Below are 22,837 nucleotides of genomic sequence, written 5' to 3' on the forward strand. Positions count from 1 at the left end.
AAGGATTTAAATAGACCCTAGGTTATAATGACATTTAAAAATCACTTTTAATGTTTAAATAATTTTAAGGTCAGGTGCCATCTTAAATTAGCTTGGGAATACTGTAAATAAATATGGATAAATATATTTATATAAATATGGGTTATAAATACAAAACATTAATACGTAAAAGTTTATTTTTTTAATGATTTTTATTTTTTCCATTATAGTTGATTTACAGTGTTCTGTCGATTTCTACTGTACAGCCAAGTGACCCAGTCATACATATGTGTGTGTGTGTGTGTGTGTATACATATACTTTTTCTCACATTATCCTCCATCATTTTCCATCACAAGTGACTAGATATAATTCCCTGTGCTATATAAAAATTTAAAAGAAAGAATTATGCTCAATTCTACCGGGGCATAACTCTTCATTTTATTTTTTTATTTTTTTTTGTCTTTTGTCTTTTTAGGGCTGCACCAGCGGCACATGGAGATTCCCAGGCTAGGGGTCTAATTGGAGCTGTAGTTGCTGGCCTGTGCCACAGTCACAGCCATGCCAGATCCGAGCCGTGTCTGTGACCTACACCACAGCTCACAGCAGCGCCAGATCCTTAACCCACTGAGCAAGGCCAGGGATCGAACCTGCAACCTCATGGTTCCTAGTCGGATTCGTTTCCGCTGCACCACGACGGGAATTCCATAAGTCTTCATTTTTGATAGCCCCCTCAAGACTTTGCTCCATACATACATTAGCTATTTCAATTGTTGTAATCTTTATTAAACATGCCATTTTAATGATACATTTTCATTTATCATTGTATCCTACCCATTTAAAATATTTTGACAGATGTAAGTTTACAACTACATGGCTTTTGTAAACATGAGGTTTATTAACATAAGAGACTATTTATTAAAGTCTTCTTGCTTTAGAGATGACTAGTAGCAACATCGTAAGACTTAGCATTTATCCAGTGGTTATTCAGCCACCCTTTTAAAGTACATGATATCTTTACCTATAATTTTCGTATGTACAAAAAGGTTAATTAACAGTTTTATAGTGAAATACACATAAAGGGCTCAGCTCAAGGCCTGACACATGACAAGAGCTCAGTAAGGAGATTTTCATCATCAACGTGGTCCCCCTCATTGCTACTCCTGGGGCTTTAATTCTTTATTGTGGTTATCACTGTCTTGGGAATTCCTTTTGGTTTTTTCCAAGATTGGGTGAGATGTGCCTCTGTGCGCCCGTAGCGCTACCAAAATGGCCTTTTTAATTTTCTATCATAATTGTATCCTTCCTCCTCGTCTGATTGCCTTCCAGATGGTACGCTCTTGAGGGCCGGGACTTTGTCCTTTATGTTGTATTCCTTAGATGTACACCATGAGAGTGTGCAGTAGTAGATGTTGAGCCAGGGTTTGTTGATTAAATGAATGATTTGTTTATCTAAAACCTTCCAGCTGGGTAGATTTCTGACAGTGAAGTCAGGTTGTTTTTAGACTTATGGCATGGTTAAAGAATATTTTCTGTTACAGTCCACCGATGTCTGTGAACAGATCTTGAGGGTGGTGAGTAGGTCCAATCGACTGGAAGAATTGGTATTGGAAAACGCTGGACTTAGAACGTGAGTATTTTCCTGAATATATGAATGCGTTGCTTTAACATTTTTTGCCACTTCCTCCAAAATTAATACATAGTTTTGAAGAAAGAGTTGGACTACTCATAAGCAAGGTGTTCTCCCTTCTTAAAGTCCTTGAGAACCCTCCTTATCATTATCACAAAGGTCAAGACTTTTCTGGAGTTCCCACCGTGGCTCAGTGGCAACGAATCTGACTAGTATCCATGAGGACGCAGGTTCGATCCCTGGCCTTGCTCAGTGGGTTAAGGGTCTGGCATTGCTGTGGCTGTGGTATAGGTCAGCAGCTACAGCTCTGGCCTGGGAACCTCCATGGGCTATGAGTGCGGCCCTAAAAAGACAAAAAAAAAAAAAAAAAAAAAAAAGACTTTTCTGAAATCTTTGGCTGTTGTGTCACATGGTATTTTTGAAGGTACAGAGTATAGTGGTTGAGAGCATGGACCTTTGAGCCAGATGCCTCATGGCATCTGTGATGCCCTGTTCCCTGCACGTGTTCCCTGTGTCTCAGTCTCTTCATCTTTAAAATGGACATAATGTACTGATTTTATGGTAATAAGGATAAATGAATTCATACATGTAAAGTGTTTAGAAAAGTATTTTTCATATTACAGATGCTATGTGTTAGCTTTCATTAGTATCATCAACAGAAGTCATAGTAATAACACATTTCATATAACGTTACTGCTTTGCTTTGATCTGTTTTAGCCCCTTTATTTCTCTCTCTTTCAAATTCACACTTAAATGATCTTCCTTTAGTGGTTCAGTAATCAATACCCAAGCCTTACTAGGGACCTGTGAGTTTGAGTTTGTCATGCTACTAAGTGAGGAGGGCTGATAGTTTCAGAATCATAGCACTTGGTGTGTTAGTTTAAGTTAAACATACTTAAAATAGTGATTTTGACTTTGGTTAAAATATATTGTTAGCAACTGCAGCTTTTAAATTTAATGATTAGGGCAATCAGTTTTGTATTCATGAGTATTGCATGAAATTACAACTGATTTAGTGACTAGCCTATTGCAATTTTCATGAAAAGTACGTTCCATTCAGGATTTGTTTTTTCAGTTGTGGGTGGGCTGAATGGTGCTATTAATAGCAGTCCATGGTGTGTCCTTAAAGGGGCAGTTACATATTTTCTTTTTTCTTTTGAATGAGGTTTTGGTAAATCAAGGTGAGCCATATTCTGGCTGTGGTTTTACAGATTCTCTAATTAGGATGTGTATTAGTGAAAACAGATTGGATTTAACCAATACATGTTATATATAGAGATCAGTATCGTAAAGAAAGCTTCTCTGTTTCTAGATTTTATCTTGGCTAGTCTAGTTTTAATTTTTTTATTATTTTTTTAAAATTTGAGCTGTTTTACGCTTTGTGTTATTTGATCTGATTATTTTGTTTACTTGCAGAGATTTTGCACAAAAACTGGCCAGTGCTCTAGCACATAATCCCAACTCAGGACTCCACACGATTAACCTTGCTGGCAATCCACTGGAGGATCGAGGTACTGTAGCATTTACATGACTGTTGATGCCAGAACTGTAAGAGGATTAGGGAGTTTTAATTTAGCCATGCCTGAACAATAGTATCAAGCTCAGTTGTAATTATTTCATAAATGCTGCTGATGCTCTGGTTGGCTTCTGATTCTTTCTACCCTTTGGTGAAAATACTTAGGCTAAAATTTTATCATCTGATGAGCTATTTTTGAAGTAATACAAGTGGGAAGGAGGATATTATTTTTAAATAATTGTATTGGTTTTTTATTGTTGCGTAACAGGTTATCACAATCCTTGCAGTTTAAGATGACAGATTTATTATGACCCAGTTTCTTTGGGCCAGTCATCTGGGTACAGGTTAGCTGGGTTCTCTACTCAGTCTCATGAAGCTGAAGTCAGGTGTCAGCTGGGACGGTGATTTTACCTTAAGCCCACTGGTTGCTGGCAAAATAAATTTCCTGAGGTTGTAGGACTAGGTCACCATTTTCTTGCCAGCTGCCAGTCAGGGACCCTCCTAGCATGTGGAAGCTGGTTCAGGTCCTTCTCCTGTGGCCCCTTCTTCCTGGGAACACATTTATCTCGTGTTCCAAGCCAGCAGAAGCACATTTCTCTGATGCTTTCCTTTTTTTTTAACCTAGCTCACTTTTTTGGGGGCAGATTCACCCAGGAAAGACTCTCTTTTGATCAATTCATAGTCAACTGGTTAGGAATGTAATCACATCCCTGATATCCCATCATATTCATTCATCTGCCCCCCACACTTGAAGGAATTATTTGGTATGTTCACTAGGGGGCAGGAGTCTTGAGCACCACCTCACAATTCTGCCTATCACAACTATCTTTGAATATTGACTACCATTTGAATGTGAGAATAGAAGTTGAAGGACTAGATTTCAGGAGGAGGTAGAAGAAGCTTTCTTTAGAAGTCTTTATGAGTAGAGGGCAAAGTCTGTAGGGTTAGAAATGAAATTTGAGGATTTGAATTCTTAGGAGGAGGACATGGATGGGCGAGGTTTAAGAAGTAGTGTCAAGAGGGAACGCTTTGTTTTCATTTTCTGATGCAGATGTTCTCCAGCCTTGTTGCATGAGGGCCTTTCATCTTGTGATGTTTTATATTTGATGAGGATTAATTATTAAACTGCGTCGAAGATAGTGTTATAAACTCTTAGTTCTGCTTTTTCGTTCCTGACATTGAGATTGTTCTTGATTGAAAAAGATACCCATGTGGTGCCCAAGCAAACATTTGAAGGGGAACCTCCCCGCATCTGAAGTAGTGAATCTAAAGGAAGGTTAAGACTTAAGTGGACAACTCGATCACATGAAAGGTGCTCTGATAGATGTAAGGCAAAGGGGAAAATAATAGATGCCTCTCCCTATTTCTCTAGGGTTTATTTTTTTCTTTAGGAAAACCAAGTGGTCTCTCTCTTAGCCAAATGCTACAGAGTGGTGAATACAACAAAGTGGAAACTACGTAGATCACTGTCTGTAGATAGTAGGGCTGTTTTGCTTTTGTATTTAAGACGCAAGAGCCTCGAATGTATTTGTTTACTGACAGGACAAAATCAGTAGCTGCTAAAGGCAGATCACTAAGGATGTGAGATCTGGAGTACGGTAGACCAGGAAGGGACCCTCCTTCGTCATCAGGGAAACACACATTCCAAACCCACATTGAGATACCAGTGCACACCCAGTTGTGTGGCTATCCTCGAAAGAAGTGTGGGGGAGGGTGTGGGAAATGCGAAGGGATGCATCACTGGTGGGAGTGAAAACTGGTGCAGCCTCTTTGGATACTGGTTAGAAAAGTTAAATACCGGTTTAAAAAGTTAAATTTGCTCTGTGACCCAGCAATGCCACTCCTAGGTATGACGCAAGAGAAATGAAACATACATCCACACACAGGCTGGTGAATGAATGTTGACAGTGGTGGTGTCCATGACAGCCCCAAACTGGAAACACCGGTGAGGGGACAAACACAGTGTGGTGCATTTGCACCACGGCCCGGAGACCACGACTCAAGCGTGTAAGGGAATGAAGCATTGATCCTGCTATGACATGGCTGAACCTCAAAAGCATGATGTTCCTTGAAAGAAGCCAGGCCCCAGAGACCTCTCGTACTATCTGGGTTTGGGAGGCTTTGAGGGGAGGAATGAATCTGAGGCCCCACATCTTTCCTGTCGCGCACCTCGTATGCTCTGGGGAGCAGCCCTCCTGGGCAACCTGTCACCTCAGGTGCAGGTTTATCTCCTGGACCCTCAATGCCTTCAACGTGTGTGACAGCTCTTCCTTTGTGCTGCTGCGTTGTAATTAGATGCGGACATGTCTCCATCAGCTTACTTCTCATGCCTACGGCTGGTCCCTCATTTCCTTCTAACCACCTAAGACATACCGCATCTAGCCTAGAAACTTGTACATAATAAATATTTTCCTTAAATTGAGTTTGATTTCGTTTAATTGAAGGCCCTTTTGTGGTTTTTTTTTTGAATGGCACTTGAATCCGTGGCGAAGGTGATGGAGATGTCTCTTGCGTGGAGTCAGAGTGTGTAATTCAGAGACGATGTTTCCCTGGTTTTTTCCTCCACTTTCCTCCCTCTGTGCCCTGATTTTGTGTGTCTTTTCACCTACCTGCAGTCCACCCACAGGTGTTGGAGGCATGAATCATTCCAAGGATGCTTTCCTCCGCTTTGTGCGTGCATACCGACTCTCCAGGGTGTTTTCTGCTCACACACACTCAAGTTTTGACACTCCTGAAAATATTTTCTCAAGCTAAGACTTTGCGTGTTTCTGCCCCTTCTGGAGTTCCTTCAGTGCTGTGTTTGCCAGAGCTTTTGGACACCTGCCAGCCCCGTCTTTCCCACCTTTCTTCCCTCTTGGGGCTGAGCCTCCTGAACACAAATTCTTTATAGGCTTTTTTTCTTTTTTTTCTTTTCTTTTTTTTTCTAATCTGGTCTAAATACTGGAAGATGATGGGTAGCTTTTCCGCTCCTGGATGGAAATTGCACGAGAAATCCAACCAAGCATAAAATATTTATAGGAACGTCAAACTTGGGACAAATTTTCATGACTTTTCTGAGCTTTTCAATTGAAAACAATAAAAAAGCATGGGGGAGGAGTTTAGAATTGACTTGTTTAGTCTATAAAAGAGACCAAGCCAGGGAAGATTATTTACACAGAAACACAAAGAAACACAAGGCAGTCTGGCAGCCCAGAATGCTGAGGAATTTCAGCACCAAGTGCAATTTGATTTTGCACCTGAACCCTCCTCTCAGGGACTTATTTGGAAACTCAGAGAGGGAAATTTGGTTCCTTGCTTTGTGATACGAATGTTGAAGCAGCAAATCTCTGAGAGTTACAGCTCAGCCTCTTTGTCACGCTTGTGTGCAGAAGACAGGCAGCTTTCTGTTATGCAGGGGCTTGTGGTGGCGGAGGCTGAAGTGTGATTTAGTGAGCAGGGGTGTGGTGTGTACAGGCAGGACTTCCAACGCTGGATGCCCTGCTCTCTGAAAGAGCCCCACAAGGCAGTGAGCAGACCAGACACACACACACACACACACACACCAGCTCTTTTTGGATGGAGGTGGGGGGGGGTGCTGTATTTGCAGCATGTGGAAGTTCCCAGGCTAGGAATAGAATCTGCACCACAGCAGTGACAACATCAGATGATTATCCACTAGGCCGCCAGAGAACTCCTGCACCCACTCTTCATATCCCAGTTGAGGGGCTAGGCTCATGCCCCAGCTTGCTCTTGGCATTCCAGCCAGTGTGTTTTCAGGTTGTAGGCCATGACCCATTAGGTGGTCATGAAATGAACTTAATAGTTCACAGTAAGCTTTTTTTTTTTTTTTTTTTTTTTTTAAAGAAACAAAATAGACAACATCAAAGTGCATTGTCCGGGGAAACTCGGGCTTGGGTTTTCTATTAAATGTGCATGTATTTATTGTTGTCTGAGTTTCCTGCATCACGATATGAAATCTCTTGATGTGGGTCAGGCTAAAAAAAAGCCTTGAAACACCCTGCTCTAGCTCAACTTTATTAACTAGTTGTGTGGTGAGTCCCCTGGGCTGACCTGGATCTGAAACCAGGGTGTTTCAGTCATCACTTTGTGACTAATCCTTTGGAGCCAAGGAATTTTCGGATCAGAGTGGAGTGTTTTCTGGGCTTGTAGCTCTTCTCTCAGCTCATTCACACGCTGTCCTTCCCCACGTGTCACAACCTCCTTGTTCTCGTCTCCCTCCTTACCCTTCCCAGTTACCCTGGATTTTATGATCTTAGCCTTTGGCAGGAATGTTTGTCCTTGTTTCCTCCCCTCGCTTTGTTCTAAATTGGACTACTTTGTTTAAAGATGATTTAGAATCCTATCTCGTGTTTTTCTTCTCGAAATGTTGACCTGAAGCACCCAAGTATTTCTTTTCCCAGCCATGTGGTGGTGGCTCTGCTTTGACCTTCCAAATAAGACAAAGAGAAATAGATTCTAGAATTGCCACTTCTATGTTGGGGCACTCAAGAGCTTTCATGTCTTAGAGTCTACCAGCGGTTTTGGAGTCAAAATAAAGAGGTCCAGATCTGGGCTTATCCGCTTTCCATCTGAATTTCTTCAGGCAAGTTTTCTAGCTTTTCTATGCCTTGGAGGATTCCTCATCTCTCAAATAATAATAGCACCTCCCACTTGAAGGTGTCCTGAAGATTCAATGAGAATAATGCCCATCAAAGCCATAAGAATGGCCTGTCACAGATGCACTCCATAAATGTTAACTTTCACTGTCACCTTTGGTTCGTAAAACAGCCTCGTGACGTTAAATAGTGCAAATGTAATTGTTCCCCTTTTATGGATGAGGAAACTGTACATAATTTGGGAGAGCTTGCAGAGTCCTATCTGGTACCAGTTGTTCAGACTCCTGCCTAGGATATCCTGAATAATCAATCAACCAATCTCTTATATTGTGGTTGGGCTTTTCTGATTTGGCTGCCTAGATTTCCTTTGGAAATGGAAGGAAATGATTGTATGGATGCGATTGGAAAAACATTGCATGTCCATAAATTTTCCTAGTCACTGATATTTAGAGATGTCAGGTTTTCTGCATGACAGCTAATACAACAGAACGTACTTTTCTTTAGAGTCATGATTTCAGCCATATTTAGTTGATATTTTTTATGGCTATACGAAGTAAAACAATATTGTCAAAACTGCATAGATTTGGATTTTAGAGCTCAAAAATTAAGCTCTTGACTCTATTTTTTCTACTAGTCTTTTATTCCTGTATTCCTAGTTCTTGAATCTCTTTCTTTCTTCTTTTTTTTTTTTTTTTTTTTTTTTTTTTTTTTTTTTTTTTTTTTGTCTTTTTAGGGCTACACCCGAGGCATATGGAAGTTCCCAGTTTCATTTTGAAAGGAGAAATGAAAATTAGATTGTTTCATTCTAAATTTGACACATACTAAAACAAAAATAAATCATAAGGAGGGTTACTCATTAAGTCTCCAAATGAAAGCTTTTGGTGATAAATTTTGTTTTAATTCACAGCTCTGAAGGCCAGGTTTTGCTTTATTTGGGGGGCAGAATTGAATAGTTTTGGCCAAAAGTTGAAAAGTCGCTTCTGCCCTTTCTTTGTGGGGAAAGGTTTTCTTGCTGGTCAGTTTCTTCCATGACACCATAGAGTAACTAGCTTCAGAAAGTCCAAGGTAGGTTAATTTCTCTTTTTTTCCTGATATTTTGCCTGCCAGCTGCCCTCAATTTAATCATGTGGCCAAGACACCATTTTTGAAGTTGGCCAAAGCGGAGGACGCTTAGTGTAAGAATCTGTTACCTTTTATAAAAAAAATCAATTTAGTTCTTTCAATTTCAAAAAAAAAAAAAAAAAAAAGAATAGTCCTGACCACAGTTATGCCTTTCATTCTATTAGCACTTAGCCAGGGTGTTTCTTTAAAGAAGAAATACAGGAGTTCCCGTCGTGGCGCAGTGGTTAACGAATCCAACTAGGAACCATGAGGTTGCGGGTTCGGTCCCTGCCCTTGCTCAGTGGGTTAACGATCCGGCGTTGCCGAGAGCTGTGATGTAGGTTGCAGACGCGGCTCGGATCCCTTGTTGCTGTGGCTCTGGCGTAGGGCGGTGGCTATAGCTCCGATTGGACCCCTAGCCTGGGAACCTCCATATGCCGAGGGAGCGGCCCAAGAAATAGCAAAAAGACAAAAACAAAAACAGAAGAAGTACAGTATGTTTATGAGTTGTGGATGCCTAGGAAATGAAAACAAAACATTTTGTCAGGAAAGAAAGATGCTCGTAACTTCATCTGGAACCAGATAAAAAATTACTTTAACCAGACATCTTGTATCTGAGCCTTTAGTCCTTTTTACCTTTAATCCTGCTTTTTTTCTTTTTTTAGAATAAATGAGCAAACATGACTTTATTGACTTTATTCTAACTTAGAAGCTTCAGTTTTTATTACTTTCACTATTGAGAGTGTGATCGTCCTATTTATAGAGAAAAATGTTGCTGGATTATTTATTCCTTTTCGTCTGCCTTCCCTTTTGTTTTGTTTTGGTTTTGACCACACCCATGGCATGCAGAAGTTCACAGGCCAGGGATCAAACTTGTGCCACCGCAGTGACAGTGCTGAGTTCTTAACCCAATGAGCCACCAGGGAACTCTGTGTCTTCCTTTTTAACAGCAAGTTTTTGATTAAGGAGTGAACAGATGTGTGCATGTCACTAGTAGCGTAAAATAATTATTCCATTCTGGTCTTGCATTTGGTTATAGGCATTTACAATTTTATGTGGTGTTACAGGTGTGTCCGATACAAAAGAACATATTAAAAGTTTAAAAATTGTCATTTTCTCAAAGAACAAAGCAAAACAGCTCAAGTCAACCTGAGTGCAACAAATTTGAAGTTTAGTGGTAGGTTTTAACTTTGATCTATCAAATATTTTCAGCATGATATGGATATATATACATACACACACACATGCATATAAATATTTTAACATTTGTGTAGCATATGCTTTGCTAAATGAAAGAATACATGAAAGAATTGGTTATGAGTCAGCAATGATTACTCTTAATATTTAAAGTAAGAGTCTGGTATCCTTCTCTCTTCCATACCTAATTTTTTTAAAGACTTAATTTTTAATTTTGTCTACATTTTTTTTATTATAGTTGATTTACAATGTTCTGTCAGTTTCTGCTGTACAGCAGAGTGACCCAACCACACATATAGACACATTCCTCTTCTCCACACTATCTCCCATCATGTTCCATCATAAGTGGCTGGATACAGTTCCTTGTGCTGTATAGGACCCCATTGCCTATCCATTCTTCTTTGCTTTTTTTTTTTTTTTTTAGGGCTGCACCTGCGACATAAGGAGGTTCTCAGGCTAGGGGTCCAATAAGAGCTATAGCTGCTGGCCACAGCCACAGCAACACAGGATCCAAGTTGCATCTGCAACGACACCACACAGCTCATGGTAAGCCAGATCCTTAACCCACTAAGCAAAGCCAGGGATTGAATCCGCAACCTCACGATTGCTAGTCAGATTCGTTTCTGCTGCACCACAATAGGAGCTCCTGCCTGTCCATTCTAAATGTAATAGTTTACATCTACTAACCCCAAACTCCCCGTCCATCCCACTCTGTTCCCTCCCCCTCTTGGCAACCACAAGTCTACTTTCCATGTCTGAAGACTCAGTTTTTTTAAGTGTAGTTTTAGGGTCACAGCAAAATTGAGAGAAAGGTACAGAATTTCCCATATACTCCCTGTTCCCATAAGTGCATAGTCACCCACGTTATCAGCATCCATCACCAGAGTAATATGTTTGCTATGATTGGTGACCCTACATTTGATACATCATCACCACCCAAAGTCCATAGTTTTCCTTAGGGTTCGCTCTTGGTATTGTACAATCTGTGGGTTTGGAAAAATACATGAAGTATCCATCATTTTAGTATCTTACAGAGTATTTTCATTGCCTGAAAAATTCTGTGTTGACCTGTTTATTCCTCTTCCTCTGCTCAGCCCTTGGCAATCACTCCTCTTTCCATTGTCTCCATACGTTTTCCTTTTCCAAAATCTCATATAGTTTTCAACTACTTTGGGTAAATAATCAAGGGTTGTGGTTGCTGGGTCACATGGTAATAGAAAGTTCAGTTTTGTAAGGAACCTTCAAACTGTCTTCCAAAGCAGCTGTACCATTTTGCATTCCCACTAGCAGTGAGTGAGAGTTCCTCCTGCTCCACAGCCTGGCCAGCATTTCGTGTTGTGGTTCTGGGTTTTGGCCAAGGTGTGTAGTGCTATCTCATTTTTTTAGCTTGCATTTCCTTGATGACGTATGATGTAGAACATCTTTGCACATGCTTATTTGCCATCTGTGTGTCTCCTTTGGTGAGGTGTCTGTCAAGGTCTTTGGCTCATTTTTTAATTAAGTGTATGTATTTTCTTAACGATTGAGTTTTAAGAGTTCTTTGTATATTTTAAGTAATAGTCCTTTATCAGATGTGCTTTTTTGCAACGATTTCTTCTTAGTCTGTGGGTTGTATTCTCATTCTCCTGACATTTTCTTTAGCAGAGCAAAACTTTTTTTTTTTTTTTCCTTTTTTTAGAGCCACACTTGTGGCACATGGAAGTTCCAGGGCTGGGGCTCCAATGGGAGCTACTGGCCTACACCACAGCCACAGCAACACCAGATCCAAGCCACGTCTTTGACCTTGACCACAGCTCACGGCAATGCTGGATCCTTAACCCACTGAGCGAGGCCAGGGATCGAACCTGCATCCTTATAGATACTAGTCGAGTTCAAACCTGCTAGAACCACAGTGGGAACTCCCAGAACTTTTTAACTTGAATCAAGTCCAGCTTAAAGATGATTTCTTTTTCTATTTTTATTTATTTTGTATGACTATCCCCACATCATATGGAGGTTCCTAGGCCAGGGCCGTAGCTGTAACCTACTCTGCAGCTGTGGCAGTGCCGTATCCTTTAACCCACCGCGCCTGGTGAGGGATTGAACCCAAGCCACTGCAGTCAGATTCTTAACCCACAGTGCCAAAGCAGGAACTCCTATAGATGATTTCTTTCATGGACTGTGCCTTTGGTGTTGTGTCTAAAGTCATTGCTATCCCCACAGTCATCTAGATTTTTCTCCTCTGTGATCTTCCATACCGAATTTTCTGAAGTAAATTTTTTCGTACATTCAGGAGAGTCTGTAAAATCTGAAAAAGCAGTCGTTTACATTGGAATCAAACTCAAGTTAATCTTCAGCCTTTGGTAAAACAAATGCAATCCTGAGAACTTAAAAATTTGAATAATCCCTTTTTTTTCTCTTTCTTTCTCAGGTGTGTCGGCTTTAAGTATTCAGTTTGCCAAACTCCCAAAAGGATTAAAGCATTTAAATTTATCTAAAACCTCAGTGTCACCTAAAGGTACAGTATATGTTGTTAACTTTGTGCCTATGCTGTTTCTGTTGGCCCTTCTACCTTAAATAGTTAGAATTATTACTCATTTCTGTATCTGGATTTAAAAGTATAGTTGACCCTTGAACAATGTGGTTTGAGCTACCTGGGCCCACTTACATGTGGACGTTTTTCTTTTTTCTTTTTTTTTAATTTTCTTTTTTGTCTTTTTGCCTTTTTCTGGGACTGCTCCCGTGGCATCTGGAGGTTTCCAGGCTCTAGGGGTCGAATCGGAGCTGTAGCCAGTGGCCTACGCCAGAGCCACAGCAACGTGGGATCCAAGCCGCGTCTGCAACCTACACCACAGCTCACGGCAACGTTGGATCCTTAACCCACTGAGCAAGGCCAGGGACTGAACCCGCAACCTCATGGTTCCTAGTTGGATTTATTAACCACTGCGCCATGATAGGTACTCCGTGGATGTTTTTCAGTAGTAAAAACTATGGCCCTCCCATCCCCACTTTACCGCTTCCCCATTTCCTGCCCTCACCCCCCACATGGGCTGCCTGCTGTGTAGAAGAAGCTTGAGCCTAATGGCCCAATCAGTCACCGCTGTAGCCCTGCCTCCTCTGTTTCCTGTCCTGGAAATTGCCTTTCCCTCCCCAGGTCCTTGCCTGACTCCACGCACCATCCTCTCATTTATCCAGTTCTGTTTTTCTCTTGCCACTTGAGCACCTCCGTGATAATAATTGCAAGGTCCCTGCATGCACTGTGCCTTGTGTACATGATTGGTATTCTGCTTGAAAAGTTTTTCTTTTTTTTAACTATTGGAGTAGAGTTGCTTTACAGTGTTGTGTTAGTTTCAGGTGTAGAGCAAAGCGAGTTAGTTATACGTGTACATATATTCATTCTTTTTCAGCTTCTTTCGCCATATAGGTTATGACAGAATGTTGAGTAGAGTTCCCTGTGCTGTAGCAGGTCCTTATTGGGTATCTGTTTTATATACAGTGGTGTGTATATGTGAATCCGAAATTGAAAAGTACCTCTCACCCCATATAGGGAAAACCTCCGTTCTTCCCTCCCTTCCGTGTTTCTCTTTCCTGTTTGTCTCCTCTGCTGCTCACACAGAACACTTCACTTCTAACGCTTTTGGTCACCAGTTGTGTGAGGATGTTTCCCCCATGCCAAGTGATTCTCTGGTTCACCGGCTGGGCATTCTCCAGTTGAACTCCGTAGCGACCTGGAAAGTGTCCGGTTGCTCAGGTGGTGGGTTCTGTCCCTAAGACTCCTGTGCACCGCCCCCCTCCCCACCCCACCAGCCCCCTTCAGATGTCAAGTTGCAAGCCCAGGTTCTCAGAGGTTCCAAAGACCCCCTTCTTAAGTCTGATTAACTTGCCAGAGTGGTTCACAGAACTCAGGGAAGCACAGTTGCTAGTTGACTAAAGGATACACACTAACTGCCAGATGAGGAGACACACAGGGTGAGGTCTCAGAGGCTCCCAAGCCCAGGAGCTTCTGTTCTTGTGGTGCTGGGGTGTGTCACCCTCCTTTGGTGTGAAACTTCCATCAACCCGGAAGCTCTCCAGTCCCCATGCTATTGAGGTGTTTATGGAGGCTTCGGCACGCAGGCATGATCAATTATTAACTGCATTTCCATGGCCTCTTTCTTTCTAGGGAAGCATCAGTGGACGGGGGTGGGGCTGAAATTCCAAGCTTCTCATTCTGGCTTGGTCTTTCTGGTGACCAGCCCTTATCCAGGAGCCCACCCGGAGTTGCCTCATTAGAACAAAAGATGCTCTTAATGCTCTTATCACTTAGGAATTTTAGGAGACCTGTATCAGGGTCAGGGTCAAAGACAAATATTAGAACAGAAGATGCTTCTAGTGTTCTTATCACTAGAAGTGAATAATTGTGAGGGTTCTTGGAGCTCTGTGCTAGAAACAGGCATGGGAGGCAGAGAAATATATTTTGTATTATTTTACACATCTCCAAATTTCTTGGAGTGCTTCAGCATCTGCAAAGTGTTCCCTAATTTATTTAAATGATCTGTTATTGTACATTTAGATGGTTTTAAATTTCTTCAAAGATGAAAGAATGCCAAAATGACCTCTACATTTAATTACCAGTCCGCTGTTAATTTCTTCTTCCTATAAGCCAAATTGCAAGATCAGAGTTTGCACATTTAAAAAAAAAATTTTTATTTTTTTGCACAATATTTTAAAGCATTTTTGCTGTTTATCATCAAGTTGTCCTTCAAGTATTTTGTACATTGTTCTCTGCAGTTACCATCTGTGGATATTCTACGCTTTTAAAAATAGTTTATCAAGCATATACGCATGTTCTGAAATTTTAGTTTCTTCAGTTTTTGCTTAGGTGACTTTCCCTCCTTGTTCCTGAGTCACTTGCATACCTTTTGGAGGCAATTGCTAGGTCCCCTCCTTTATTACTCTTCTGTTTACAGTGTTCATTTTTTTTTTTATTCATATGAATTCGCCACACATTAAAATACTAATCATTTGCCATGAGCTTCATAAGTCTAACTCTTTTAGAAGGTAGAAGTTTATTAAAACGCTTGATTGCATTTATTTATTGGTTTATTCCTATAGGCAAGAGAGGGATACAGTGATTGTTGTTCCTTCTGCGGGCAGCCTAGGGTTCTGAGGTACCTGAGTGCTACCCACTCACTGAGGCCTCCACCCCTCCTTGCGTGATGAGAGTGGCCAGGTTCCCCAGGCAGAGTTGGGTTCCTCAGCTTCCTCGTGAATCAGAGCAGCCTTGCATGCCCTGTACCCTTCACGAATCAAGGTCAACACCTTTATCTCTTCTCGGCAATAAAATGCATTTGAGAATTAATATTGTTTTATAGCAGGTGATGCAAATCTTTTTTTTTTTTTTTTTTTTTGGTCCTTTTAGGGCTGTACACGCAGCATATGAAAGTTCTAGGCTAGGGGTTGACTCGGAGCTGTAGCTGCCGGCCTACACCACAGTCATAGCAACACCACATCCAAGGTGCGTCTGCGACCTACACCATAGCTCACAGCAATGCAGAATTCTTAACCCGCTGACCAAGGCCGGGAATTGAACCCGCATCCTCATGGATACTAGTTGGGTATTACTGCTGATCCATGGCGGGAATGCCCAAGAATTTTAAGTTGCCCTTCCGAAGATGTATATCTTGATGTTGCTTTTTTTTTTTTTTTTAAATGATTTCTTAAAGGTTTTGAGTATTCTTGTAGACAGTCACAAAGGATCTGAAAGGTTTGCAGATTCAAAATGACTCAGATTAAATTGCAGTTGTAAGCTTTTGCTGAATTTGACTAACATTTATATTTTCTATGAAAACATATTCATGGCTCCATAATTAAGGGAGTTTTTTTTTTGAATCTTCCCATCACATCCATACTCTCTCCAAATACCCTTTCTCTTCCTCAGATGTTAGCTAAGTGATGGTTTTCTGGATTTCTAGTAAATGTCCTGCTGGTTGCCAGATTATGTCAATGCAGGACCATCTGGTACCACCTTTTTCCAGCTGTATACACTCCCGTAATAAATATGAAGAACGGTGAAAATCGCTAGACAGCCAGAATTGAGAACAGCATGAAAATCTGTGCGTAGTTTTGGTTGGAAAAGCCCTGATTTTTTCCATCCTATACTTTTGTCATTTCCTGCTATTAGTGTGCTTATTATCCCGGGCCTCACGTGGTTGTACGCTCAAGAGGTGGGGGAAGAAGGCCTTCATTCTGTTTCAGTGGCATGAAGCTGAGCTGATAACAGGATTCTTTCCCAATTCTATTCACATGTTGGACAACTGCCAAGTGCCCACGCTTGTCAAGGAGCGTTTTACTGTCAAGGGTAATTTCACCTTCTAAGTTGGGAATTTACTTATTGAGTTTTGTTACACCTCACCAAGAAAATGATTTTACAACTGGTTTTCTAGATGAAAGTCTTGGTCTTTTCCGTATGTTTTGAACTCATGTATTACACTGCAAAATATATCGATACTGTCAATTACAGGACAAACTGAAGGAAGCTGGTCATTTAAACCATCCTAGAAGTTACCAGAAATTAATCTTTTCTCTAGGCTATTGTAAGTTCCTTTCATCTAACATAATTAATCAAACCACCATAAATGTTAGATAATGCTAATTTATCTGACATTAATTAATCACCTCCTTCACAGCCAACCTCTTATTTCTTAGCTCTTTGAGGGTATTGACCTCACTAGATGGTGATTCTTCAACTGTCTGTCTGTCCCACTGGACTGGCTTTGAAAGGGTAAAATGGTATCCTCTGCGTGTCAGAAGTCCATGCCTAGTATACAGTAGGCTTTAAATAAAGATTTGCTGCATTGAAATATTCCTTGTGTAGCCCCAGCTTTTCATCCTGGAATTTATTTTAGCTTCTTTCCTCATGGTCTTTGAACTTTTTGAGAGCAAAGAATGGGTCTTATTGACACATATTTCCCAACCCCCAACATGTTATAAACATGTTATGAGCACTTAGTAAATGTCGAGTTGATAGCCAGGAAGTTCTGCCATGTACTCAAGTAAAATATTTGCCCCTCTACGCCTCTGAGTCTTTTCTCTCCAAACCCAAAAGCACACTCACCATTTAGAAATGGCTCAGTGGCCTTTATCAGACACACTTTATTTTGGCTCAGTGGCCTTTATCAGACACACTTTATTGGGGCTCAGTGGCCTTTATCAGACACACTTTATTGGGGCTCAGTGGCCTTTATCAGACACACTTTATTGGAGCTGGTTCTTTGTACCACTCCAGAGCTGCAGAATAAGATAATAACCCCTTCATCAGTACCACACACCAAACATTCTAAACTTGGAGCTGAGACCTGCTCCAGTGTGGGGCTTGTAACCCTCAGCTTTTTCCTTTTTTTTTCTTGGAGTGACTCCTTGGGTCTTGCAGCCATGACCACTTCTGGCCTGACCCCCCCACCCCCACCCCAACCTTATCCTGATGGAAGACTCTGTCCAGGTGTGGACAGAAACCCCTTCCCCGTTGCCCTTTAGGATGGTTAAGAAAGGCTGGGACTTTCAAGAAGAATTTTACTGAAAAATCAGAAAAACAAAGTGATTGATAAAGGTATACCCCATTTAGAAATAGCCCTATATTTCCAAAATATGCGGCTTAGAACCATAGACTTTCAGTAAAAACACGAAGAGCTTTGCAATGGCCCATGTCCCTGTTATCTTAAGAATAATCATCAGTGATAATTGTGTGTATTTTGACCTTTTGGAATCCCAGTGAGGGACCAGCCCCTTCTGAGCTTCTGTTTGCAAGTGGCCTGATGAAAATCTACCCACCATAAGGTCCCAACTTACAGGCCTATTTCAATTACTGGTAACCACACATAGTGAAACAGACCTCTCTTTTCATAGGACAATCTTGCCTTCTTCGTGTGTTCATTCTTTGCTTTTTGAGGGTTTTTTTTTTTATCACTTTATTTCAATTGCCTTTAACTTGAACCATTTATGTTATGCATATCAATAGTGTATAGAGTGTTAATTAGCAGGTTTTCCTTTTGATTGCTTCTTCCTTTGTGTATAGATCATTTTTTCTTTGTAAAGTCCATTTCAATCTGCTTCAAATATAATACATTAAGTAAAGCAATACATTTCTTAAAGTATCTGAATTTGCATACATAGCTTAAAGTATCTGAGTTTGCATCTACATCGTTTTCGTGTAGTACACTAAGTCAAGCATCACCTTACAGGATTCAGAGAAGGATAAGAATTATCAATTAGATTGCTTGCATCATTCTAAGACTTCAAAATAAATCCTTTCTATCCGCATCCTTAGAGGTGGAGCAAAATGAAGTTGACCCTTTTCTTTCTCCAACTCAGTGAGCTGGCTGTGTCTGTGACTAAACTATTCTTCCTGAGAAGATGTCAAAAGAGCTACCTTTTGGGGACAATGCATAGAGTTAACCTCAGTCCTGCAAGTTGGTGGGGCTGCTGAACCATTGAAAGAAACTCACAAACCTCATTTGTTTCCTGGAGTGGAAGCTGAGCCTGGGTCTTCTTGATGTTGCAGGGGTGAATAGCCTTTTTCAGTCACTCAGTGCCAACCCCTTGACCGCCACCACCCTTATCCATCTGGACCTCTCAGGGAACATCCTTCGCGGAGATGACCTCTCGGTAGGTTTTTTTTTTTTCTTCTTTATTGCCCCCCTCAAAGAAGCTGTACTTAATAAGCCTGGAATCATTTCTAAACAGGGCTTTGTAGTTTATTTCCCCACATCTCCCTTTATCATGGCATCTTCAAGTCATTTAGTTAGGAGCTTATCAAGTGTTTTAGAGAAAAGTTCAAGAGCCTTCCTTTATTAAATATAGTCTATTCCATGGATTACCCCCACCCCTGCCAGTTAATGTTGTTGCAGTTTAAATTCTTCTCAAAACACTTTTTCTGAAGGAACTTTTTTTCTTCATTTCAAAACATTATTGCACCTATTTTAAAATTGCCCGATAAAGAAGATGGGAAATGTGAAGTGAATTACTTCATCATTAGATAATATTGTTGGGAAGACTGGTGGCTTTTAAAATAGTTTGTGATTGAAAGGGAATATGGGGATGAACTGCAGTCCTTATACTCCATGAATTCAATAGAGAAAAGGGTATGGTTAGGAGTCAGCTGGGGACACCCTTGAAAGTTTGAGTGTGAAGGCAGAAAGTTTCCCTTCAATTATAGCAAGATTTCTCCTGCAGCTGAATCCGTAATAGAAATGTCTGGCAGATCTTCTTGGTACAGTGAATCAGGTATGATCTCGTAGCCAGATGGGGTAAATGTTCCCCTCTGGTCACCAGGATAGAATTTTGAAGAAATTCTCCCTCACCAATAGGGCCTACAGTACAGGGACCACTTTAGAGGACTTAACTTGGGTTCCATTGCTTTATGGGAGTCAAAACCAATGTGAAATGTATTCTCGCTACTCTTCTGTTTTACTTTCCCTGTAAGACAGAGAATGTTGCCACAGCCCTTTTTGTAGCTATTTTTCTCTCCCTTATGCTCGCACTCAATTACATAATACTTCCTGGTGTACCATGGCTTTTGCAGTGTTTTGTCCAATTTTAGTTGTCACTTTCATTGATGATTCATAAATCCCCTTCCAAAGATGAAACAAGGAGTCTGATGGGAAACCAACAAGACATTACAGTGACAAACTAGCAGAATAGAGAGAAGGATAAAAGACGAACGAGCTCGAAATTTAATAAGACTGCTAAAATAGGGGCATTAATAGTCACCCAAGACAGCACAGTAGCTGGTCTTGTCCCAGCTGGCCTCTGGGGAAGGAGGAGTGGAATGATGAGGCCTGGGTGAGAGAGGGCTTCCAGCCCTGCACAGGCTGAGGTTCTGGGAGCCATTCAGCAAGCCATTCTGGGAGAGCAGCCTTGTAGGGCCTGCTAGGGAAGAGTTGGCCAAGTAGGGTCTCGTCACCACTTGAGGTTGATTAGAGCTCCCCCAGCTGGTAGCTGGGAGTAAAATCGCATTGCCAGGCAAAGACGGGCTCAGATCTTAAGTAAAACCAAATTTTTTTCTGAATCAGAACTTTTTCATAATACAGTACGTCCTGTGTATCTGGTTATTCTAAAAATATTTATAGGCCAATCTCTTGCTCTTTTGAATTCCTTGCTGTAGAGGCATTTTCTCAAGTACCTGTAGCCAAGTCGCTACTCTTAAGAGTCTTTGCCAAGGACTAGAACTTCTTAGCGTAAGCTTGTTTGTTTTTGCAAGTATCTCATGGCATTCAGTGAAGCAAAGCAGAATTGGGCTATGTGCCTACTGTTAGTTAGGAACTTGGACTTGGTTTGTTATTGGTGGATGCTGACATTGCTGTGCACACAGGGCAATTAGAGAATAACAGAGAGGTATTGATTGTGTTGTTTTCATAGCTTTGCACTAGGATGAGGGAGTACTTGAGGCATTGTGACCCCCTGAAAACTCAAGTGTTTTAGCTATAAGTGAGATTAAAACAACAACAACAACAACAAAGCCAATGAATAGTACTGTCAGGCCCTTTCTTGTTAGATTTTGGAAGTAACTAAAGGTAGAAAAATTATTTTGTTGAACTGAAGAGTGTGTAGCCTGAGACCACTATCTTGTGGTTAAAATTCAAATTAGTGGCTCCTTGAATACTTGCAAAGGTGATTAGCATTTTGATAGGGTGACTGTAATTCAGGTAGTTTTTCGATCTCAGCAGTTAAAATTAATTAGCACTGTTTCAAAATTGTACAATAAAAATGGAGCTAATCAGGAAAATGAAGTCATGTGTAACAAAAAAGGGGTTGGGTAGCCAAGGCTCCATTTGGCCTTTTTTAAACTTACACATAATTTAAAATAGTTTTTGGATTTTTGCTCTCAGGGAAGATAATGGAATGACAGAAAATTCTGCATGTCCTCTTGGGAAGAGGAGAAAATGATCCTGGAGGAATTGGGGCAATTTTCTTCTATAAATTAACCTGCACGGTGTGCTCGCATGTGTGTGTGTGCATGTGTGTTTCTGGATCCTAATATATTTGCTTTTTGTTTTTTATTTCAAGTCCATGTACAGTTTTTTGGCTCAGCCAAATGCCATTGCTCATCTGGATTTATCCAATACAGAATGTTCCCTGGACATGGTAACATATGTATTTTTATACATTGTTATGAGTGGAGGGTTGTGTCTCAGAACAGCTACTTAGCTGGGAAAGAATGGGCTTGCTCCCCAATAAAATATTCTCTTAGTTCTAGAAATATTTGAAAATGAGAGTGCTTCGTTTCTTTCTCAGGTCTGTGGAGCTCTTCTTCGTGGCTGCCTTCAATATTTAGCTGTGCTCAATCTCTCCAGAACAGTCTTTTCTCATCGGTATGGATTCATTCCTGCATTATCATTATCATCTAGGAGGGTCTTTCTCTCAGGGAACGTGATAGTGAGATGAAAATGGTGATAAAGGGTGCTCATTGTGCATGAGAGAAGGAGATGGTCTTAAACCGTGATCTATGAATGTTAGACCTTGAAGGTTCAAGTTTTTTATGCTTCTTTTCACCCCGGGTCAGTCTTCCATCAATAACTCCAGCCTGCCTATATGAACTAGATAATAAAGTAGTATTTCTCATAGGTGGACAGGCCTTCTCTCTTAATATAGAAAGAGACTGTCTGACTTTCTATAACTTTCAGAAACTTCTGTAGGTGTGTCTCAGTAATGCACTTTGACGGTAAGTATCAGCCATCAGGGAAATAAAGAGAATAGTCATTCCAAAGCGCAGACACTTTAATTTGCAGAAGTGGAAGGTCAGCCTAAGTACCTTACTTGTCCCTTCCTGACTTAGAGTTGATTGCACAAGCAGGCAGTAGATTACAAGCAACAAGTATTCACACCCAGCAGCAACTGAGCGTGGGAGAATGTGGAAGTATGTGGGTTATATGAGTAAGGCATTCGGGGGCCATAGTCATACAACTCAACACTTAATGCTCATAATCATTACCACAGGTCACAAGTCATATTTTACTCATTACATGCCTCTCTAAAAACAAGGAGAATTGCTTCATCTTAGGAATATCGCCTTTTTTTTTTTTTTTTTTTTTTTTTAATGGTTTGCATTTTAAAAGCTTTACATTTTCAAAGGAAAAGCAGTCACTTTCTTGGAAAATTCAGAACTCGGCATGCTTTATTCTACAATTATGCCTCAAATGAGTTATTCTGTATTTGAACGTACTCTTGGTCTTTTACGTCAACAGAGACGTAAATCTTCACCATAATGAACATACGCCACAAATACCTCAATAGGATAAGATCAGAGAGTGTAAAGTGAAGGCGATAAAATGGTGAGAGAAGCTGAGTTTTCTAAGATCTAGGATAGAACACAATGAATTTCTTGACTGCAAAGAATAGGGATCAAATGATTTAAAGACAATGAGGTTTCTTAACCGCTTACCCATTTTTCAAAGTACATTGAATTAATTTTTGTAATGATCAGACATTTTGTTTCTTTTTAACCTTTAAATTTCTACTGAAGCTACAATCCAATCATGGGGTATTTCACAGTTATCTGAATTACCAGTGAGTAACTTTGCTAGTTTGGAAGTGGGGTGCTAAGCTGAGTTTAACTATCAATGTGACTCGCACGTTTTATTTTTCAGGAAAGGAAAAGAAGTCCCCCCATCTTTCAAGCAGTTTTTTAGCAGTTCTCTGGCTCTGATGCAAATCAACCTTTCAGGCACAAAACTGTCTCCTGAGCCCTTAAAGTGAGTGGTTAATTCATTTTCTCTAGAGCTTTTAAAGTTCAATTTGTTATTATGAATGTGCTCGAGGGAGGGGGAAAAAGACATACAATCCTAAGACAGACAAGGAAGATGAAA

The 22,837-nt window shown here is 40.7% G+C and overlaps 1 protein-coding gene across 25 annotated transcripts in view; it reads left to right on the forward strand.

Annotated features, from left to right (window-relative positions):
* Positions 1-22,837, forward strand: part of CARMIL1 (capping protein regulator and myosin 1 linker 1) — a 317,278-nt gene that overhangs the window by 172,483 nt on the left and 121,958 nt on the right. For all 25 annotated transcript variants that reach the window (XR_014809747.1, XR_014809753.1, XR_014809754.1 and 22 more), the window contains exons 10-16: positions 1,519-1,607; positions 3,024-3,118; positions 12,427-12,513; positions 18,535-18,638; positions 21,039-21,116; positions 21,267-21,343; positions 22,619-22,723. Coding sequence is in view for 13 of the 25 variants with exons in the window: in XM_084967588.1 (XP_084823714.1) it covers positions 1,519-1,607; positions 3,024-3,118; positions 12,427-12,513; positions 18,535-18,638; positions 21,039-21,116; positions 21,267-21,343; positions 22,619-22,723 (635 nt within the window). In the remaining 12 variants the exon portion in view is untranslated. The remainder of the gene's footprint in view (positions 1-1,518; positions 1,608-3,023; positions 3,119-12,426; positions 12,514-18,534; positions 18,639-21,038; positions 21,117-21,266; positions 21,344-22,618; positions 22,724-22,837) is intronic.

Source organism: Sus scrofa, chromosome 7 (assembly GCF_054392235.1).
Source record: "Sus scrofa isolate SSC_HxYL_T2T_F1_AM1 chromosome 7, Sscrofa_HxYL_maternal_Yorkshire_Landrace_v2.0, whole genome shotgun sequence".
Lineage (NCBI taxonomy): Eukaryota > Metazoa > Chordata > Mammalia > Artiodactyla > Suidae > Sus > Sus scrofa.